Source organism: Melanotaenia boesemani, chromosome 21 (assembly GCF_017639745.1).
Source record: "Melanotaenia boesemani isolate fMelBoe1 chromosome 21, fMelBoe1.pri, whole genome shotgun sequence".
Classification (NCBI taxonomy): Eukaryota; Metazoa; Chordata; class Actinopteri; order Atheriniformes; family Melanotaeniidae; genus Melanotaenia; species Melanotaenia boesemani.
In genome coordinates, this window is record NC_055702.1 from 27,719,591 (window position 1) to 27,726,944 (window position 7,354).

Below are 7,354 nucleotides of genomic sequence, written 5' to 3' on the forward strand. Positions count from 1 at the left end.
TCAGACTATTTCTTTTCGTTTTTATGTTACTGCTGCATATTTAAAGCTTTAAAAGAAAGGCTCTGGATATTCAGTGATAATTACTTCCATCAGTTTCTTCCATTTATATATATTTGTTTAGTTTCTGATTCCAGAGATTAAATCAGCAAATGAAATTGATTTCATTTATTTATTTATTTTGTCCACCAGTGAATGTCTCAATATTGATTTATTTGTGGGGCAAAATTCATTTGTGGGCTAATCAGTCTGCACCCAGTCATGGCTAAAAATAAGACTGGAAATCAGATTTGTGTTGTGTTTTTTACCCGTCACACAGATATTCGTACATTGTAGGGTTTTGTATCTCGCCCAAGGATGCTGAGTCTGGGGAAGTCACGATCTAACCGCCTGCCTTCCTCGGCAGCTTTCCTCCTAAGCTACATCCACCCCATGGTTTTACAGTGAATGAGATCTATAAAAGAGAACTACATGCAGAGCTTTTTAAATCAGGTGGGAAAGAAAAGCAGATTTCTGCCTTTGTGAGTACATGGAGTCATGAAACTACACAGTCTCCTGCATCTGGCTCCTGATGTGTCAGGTAAAACCGAACATGACAAAGAAAAGGAGCAAAGCAGTGTGGCAGATAAAACTTTTGCACTTTGACGAGAGAGCAATATCTGCTATCCTGGAATAAAAGCGGTCTGATGTTGGTGTTAAAGTGGGTCAGACTGCTCAAAGCCCACCTCCACCTCCTGATCCCAGTCACAGTTCTGCCTGCTTCACTATCACAGCATCACAAAGTCACACACAGCTCTTGAAATGTGCCATTAAACTGGTCTACAACTGAACTAACGAATCTTTAATGTTGCTTTCCTTCCTTTGACTTCATCAAAGAACTGCAGCATCATGCAGCAGGAGCAGGATCAATACTGTCTCCAACGTTAAAGAAGTTCTGTGTGCAGTTACGCATGCAGCACAGCAGAGGAAGCTTAATTTATTATTTACATCTTTTGACGTGTCTTTGTGATCTTGCAAAGCCAGTCTAAATGCTTTTCTAGTCTGAAAACAGCTCAGCTGTAGCACTTTGTCACAGTTCTGCAGTTTCTGTAATGAAGTAATTGGGAACAAAGCAGCCAAGCTCAGGGTTAATGCAGCATCTTCAGAGCAGAGCATATTATTTTCATCACGTTGGTCACTGCTACATGTGACTATGGCAGGTGGAATAAGTAGTTCCTACCCACTGGGTATCATTTACACGAGATTATAGTTACTTCCCGCCATGTTCCATCGATGATAAGCTACCGATTTACCCCGTTTACTAAAATATCAATATTTAAATATGAAAATCATACATCTAGGATGTAAATATCTGGTAAGGAAGGTATTCGGTATCAATCTGCACATCACTAAAAAATGGATTTATGAGATTTGGAAGTCCCAACTTTTCTGGCATTGGGGATCCTCCAGCTAGATTTTAGTTTTTATCAGTAGTTGTGCTAAATTTTTACTCATCAAAATCTACGTTTACAGAGTATAGATACCATCAGATGCATTCCCGATTTACGGGGTCTGCCAGAGGTTTTTTCCTTCCTGTTAAAAGGGAGTTTTTTCCTTTCCACTGTCACCTGCCGCCCCGTGCAGCTCAGGATGGGGGTTCAATCAAAGATGAGTCTCTATGAAATGGCTTGTATGAACACAGTTATCATGAATAAGACTAACACATGTTTGTTTTAATTAGGTCACAATGAATTAGCTTGAATTAATTATGTGTGCAGAGCCTCCAGAAGACTTTGTTCTATATTGATGCAATACAAATAAAAGCTGAAGTGATTGACATGTACATAAAATTTAATTAAAGTAACATCTAAAGGTATGAATTGCAAATTGGAGCAAACTGAAGAAAAACCTTTGGCTAAGCAGAGACTCTGTGAAATGCACAATGTTGCTGTGCTAAGAGAAAGAGGGGAAAACAAGGGAGCAGACAGTCAGACGGCTACAGCGTCAGAACACCTGTTCTGACTGGCAGGTGTGACAGCCGGGAGGCTGAAATTGGGCTTGTCACAACTCCCTGCACCCAGAGAGGTGTTCCAGTCTGCCACCTCTGCCACCCACTGTTTCAGCCCATATATCTGTGCAGAATTCTGAATTTCATCCTTGAAGCCTAAAATACATTTAAGGTGAAAGGCGGGGTGGCGTCTGCTCGTTGTAGGGTTAACGGTCCCGTGGCTGACACAAACCGTGACTCTTTTTATTCTCTGTTTCTCTGTCATTCCTGCTGTTGTTTCTACTCACCCTACTTCTCTTGAAAGAAAAAATATTTATTCACTGCAGCAGTTGTGAGGAAGATTTCAAAGCTCTGCACTCGCCTCTCCTCCTCATTTATCATCAAACAAATGCACACTCTCGGAGAAAGAAAAACACAGGAGCAGACCTGCTTATTTGATTGCTTGGAGATTTAAAGGCCTTGGAGTTGAAGCTGTGGGCTTTGAGAGGCTTTGAGAGGTTGTCTTATTAAATGGGAGAAAATGTCTCTTTTGGTGATTTGTGTAAGGTCAGGAACAGAAGACTGCTCCCTCCTCCACGAGAGAGGCGATAATCAAGGCATCTCAATGTGAGATCAGATGTAGATAATCACATGCTTTACCTGACTTAATGCTTTTGGCCAAGAATGAATTTGGGAAAACACACCAATTCTGCTTGAGATCAGCTCTACACTGAGCTGCAGGTGCTTTGAACTTATTTAGGAGAGGATTAAAACCATCTTCATGGCACTGAAACTTTTAATATTACAATAACCATCCACTTGTCGCATCTATGGTGAAAGCCAAACTTAAATTAACTGGAATATTGAGCTAAGTGGGATGTAAATGCAGCAAGGAACCTTGTAATAAGCTAAGAGACTTCTGCCTAGAGGACATAAACTGCATCAGCCAAGTATGTAATCTGACAAACTATACATTATTTGAAAGCCAAAAAACTTGTATTTCAGAAAATCTAAACTAGGATTTTGAAATATTAATATCAGAGTTGCAATATATCTTGATTTAGTCATAAGAGTGCATGCACGGCAAAACTGTTGATTGTTAATCAAAGCATATAAAATTAAAAGTTATACAAATATATAAACATTTATAATATTTTACATATCTAATGAACACGATAGAAAAAACACATCTGGTGCTGCAGGTATTAAAATAAGGGAAAATACTACCTCGGATTAGCTAGGAAATTCATTCAAAAGTTCTGTGCATGTAAGAACAAACAGCTCAAACAAACAGTCAAGCACGGTGACGGAGGGTTGATGATTTGGGCTTGTTTTGCAGCCACAGGACCTGGACCTGGACCTAAATTCATCTGTATACTACACCTTTTTATACACACTGCTTCTGCAGTGTGGATCAGTCCAATAAGACAAGCAGTAATGTGTCATGTCTTCTTATTCATCAGAAGATGTATTTTCTTTCTTTTAATACCTGGTAAGGACTCGATTATCTTTGTTTTTTCCATATCTGTATCATTTTGTCAGTGAGGGGGTTTAATCCACAGAAAGAAGCGAACAGAAAGAAAAACTTTTTTCTAAACTCAGTTCAGAAAAATCCTTGTATACTTTAACTCAGCAAAATTATCATCAGAGGAACATGATGAGTAGTGGAGTACAATACAAGCCCCCACTGTTTTAATTATTCCACTTGATTTAGGTTGAACTTCCTAATCTTGAAAGCAGCAGCCTCAGATGGTTGACCTTTGATTTTTAGGGTCTGATGAAAGGAAATCTGATCATGATGAGGTACTCCAATAAATCCCTTCTCCCACAGATTCCTCCTCATCAAATGACTGTATTTACTCATCCTCCTGACACCTCTTCAGCTTTGGATGTAATTTTCTGTAAGGCTAGTTGAACAATAATGCCACCCCCTCACCCCCAAATTTCCCCCACCAATCACCACACACCCATATACTGTCCATTCACCCCATCTATTCAAGCACTGTCCCTTTAAAATTGCATGGTATAGCTAAAGATTTAATGTGGTGCAGGGTAGGGTTGAGGGAATAATGTCAGAAAACAGTGAGCTGCCCCCCGGGAGGGTGACCCATAAATATACTGTATGTTTTTTCTATCATTATTCTCCCTTTCTCACTGCTGTCTTTCTCCTCTCTTTCAGTGAACGAATGGCTGCTAAAATAGGCTTCCTCGGATGTGTGAAGAGAGGGAACGAATGTCAAACATGGATATGAAATGAGGCAAAGAGGAGGAAGAGGAGAATGGAAGGAAAAATATGAAAACTGTTCTTAGGGCTGCATCTCATCGAAGATTTTTTTCATGGCATTGTATAAAGACAACACCAGACATTGGAATAAAGGAACTCGCAAGCAAAGAGACTTTTCTTTTCATACATGGAGGAACTGACCTGAACCTTCAACTTATCACCTGCTAACAAACCCTTTCCCCCCACTGTATGACAACATCTATATGGACATTTTGATACCAACACTTTTTGGGAGAAAACAAATAAAATTAAAAAAAAAGGACACTTAGAAAAAAAATATGGAATCAATCATTTGATATTCTCCCAACCAACAGGACAACATCAGGACTTTAAAGTCTTTGTACATAAAAAATGTTGCCATCAGTGGGAAAATTCAAAGACTGAGTCACTGCCCTCCCCCGAACCTCGCCGTTCAAGACAAAAGCAGTCAGAAAGACTCACGTGGACGTTTCATAGTCACCAACAGGATGTGTAATCAGCAGCAGCAGCCTTACCTTGTCATTTGTCCAAAACTACAAGTCATGTCACAGGCAATGAGCAAACCCTCCAGGCTTTCTCAGCCTCAGAGCAACAGCGTCTTGGCCTCGTTTGTACATATTATTGTTATTATTATCAATATTGCGAAAAATGAACATGTAAAGAAAACAATGAATTAAAATGAAAAAGATATATGAAAATGATTTTAAAAAAAGTACAAAAAGTTAAGAATATTAACCAGCTTGGCACACTATGAATTCTGGAGCAGTTCTCAGTTTGAGCTGATGCCTTTTCTGTTTTATTGTTTACAATGGTCATACACTGTGTTTGAGTAATGTTATCAGCCCAATAAATGTGTCTGGAAGTTCATTTTGGATAATGTTTCACTAAATAATGATCTGATTTACTGTACCTGTAACTGTTTTGTACTGTTCCATATTAAATGTAATATGTCAATATTTTCCCTTAGAGGCGTGCTCACTAACGCCAAGCAACCATCACTTCTAAACCACACTGACTTTTCTTTTTTTTTTTCTTTTTTTTTTTTTGTTTTGACTGCATGAGTAGTGTTGGGTCAGTGCTGATGACACAGATGGAGTGTTGCAAGCCTGTATTTCTTTGCACTGTTATCATAGTGCAGCTGGAGCTTATCGGCCAAGACAAAGTGGGGGCTCTGCCTGGGTTACCGTGACCTGTCAGCCTTTTTAGACCTCATCATGACAGCAGGAAGAGAGGAACCTCCACAGGCCCAAAAATACAGGTCTGACCTGCTGGCTTAGTCACACTGAGCGCCAAAGAAAGAGACTATACAGTGGGCAGATTATCTTCCTGCAGGAAAATAATTTCTGTAAGCAGTTATAGGACAGATGCATGGTGCTGATGAAGAGACAAACAAACCTTAAGAAAGAGACCAGAAAAATAGAATAGCTGAACAATCCCACGTGGAAAAAAATCACTGTTGTTCTGTAAGTGCTTCTTTTTTAAAACTTTATTTATATAGCACTTTTCTAAACAATGTTACAATGTGATAAACATAGCAGCAGAAAAAAACAGAGGACAAAATTAAAATAAGTTGAGACAAAAGCTATTTAAAACAGCAAAATTCTAGCATATAATTAATTTCAGTAACTAAATAATAGAAAGTTATAAAAGCTAGCTTATAAAAGTAACATGAATAATAACAACAACCATAGCAACATTATTAACAGTTATGTTTGCTGGTCCATTTCTTCAGTTTTTATCAAAGACTTCAGTCCTCATTTACAAATGCAGTTTAAAGCAGTAAAGTACATCATCTGTTTCAAGTGCTCAGCTGTAGCCGGAGCACTGATGTACCCTTTGCCCAGAGACAATTTTGTTATTGGGACACTTAAACACCCATCCCAAGCCAAAATAAGTCAGCTGGGAGAGCGTGAGACCAAAGATCCCATGGAGTCTGGTGACCCCTTTCTCTCTTAGGATGTGTGTTTACATGCTGGAGTAATTAGTTCATCAACGTTTATCACAAGACATTGTCTCCACTACCTTCTGGATATAAGAAACAGGACCAAAGACCACATCTTGGACCAGAATGACATTGAGGAACTTCGGGCCTTGAGACTTGTGACAAGATTAAAACACCACTGATCTTGCCCACCGTATTTTACCAATAGAAAACTGCAAAAAACTATGTGAAAGAAGGCAGAAGCAAGGCAGCATGAAGGCATCTAGGCAAAGCTAGCCATTAGCCTACACAGACCTGTAATAGTATCCCTCATTTTGGCCAGTGTTTGTTAATTAGACAACATAATGGATTTATTTGGCCAGCGCAATGTGAGGGACTTCTGTGTTTTCATTTGGACTCCTGGTTAAATGATAATATACTGGACTCTGCTATTCAGCTAGCCAGCCAACCTTCTCATGGAAGGTGGTCCGACTCATGGCAGGGGTGTGTCTGTGTTTGCATCAGGGACACTTGGTGCCACTATTGTGCTCAGACACTGATAGCAGAGGGTATGATCATTAAGTGCCCAAACTTCAACCTATCAAGAGAAATTAGATCAATCCCGTTAGTCGCCATTTACTTGCCTTCCACCACAAACAGCGGTGATGAGCATGAGGCACTCAACCAACTCTACCAGGCCATCAGTGAACGACAGCTGACTCTGATGGACTCCTCCTCACAACAGGCAACATTAACCATGTAGTTCCGAAGGTTTTATTGACCAAACTACATCAACAAGTGGACTTCCCAGCAAGAGGAGACAACCTTCTTGACTAAAGGTTTGCATGTGTAAAACCATGCAAACTTGACAGCACATACAAAAACATGTGATTGATTCACTAAGCAGGCACACCAAGAACTGTGTCTGTTAAATGGACAAAATAATGTGTGCAATCATTTAGCGATCCATTTATCTCTGCTAGAAAGCGTAAAATACTGGGAGGAGCAGATGAAAATAGTTCAGCACAGCACACATAATGGGATTTAGCAAACAGGAAACTGGTTGAACTGGCTGTTTTTGTGTCTATATTTAGCATGTCTGAAAGGCACAACTTGATGAAGAAATGGCTGCAGTTATTGTTGGGAGGAAGAGGCTAGACAGCTCAAAGGCGATGGAAAGACCACATCTTTGCCAAATCCAAAGTAG

The 7,354-nt window shown here is 39.6% G+C and overlaps 1 protein-coding gene across 1 annotated transcript in view; it reads left to right on the plus strand.

Moving 5' to 3' along the window:
* ca10a (carbonic anhydrase Xa) overlaps nucleotides 1-5,180 on the plus strand; it is a 329,872-nt gene extending 324,692 nt beyond the window's left edge. Inside the window, exon 9 of the mRNA XM_041973118.1 lies at nucleotides 4,143-5,180. Coding sequence (XP_041829052.1) covers nucleotides 4,143-4,165 — 23 coding nt within the window. The 3' untranslated portion in view covers nucleotides 4,166-5,180. The remainder of the gene's footprint in view (nucleotides 1-4,142) is intronic.
* Nucleotides 5,181-7,354: the final 2,174 nt, after the last annotated feature.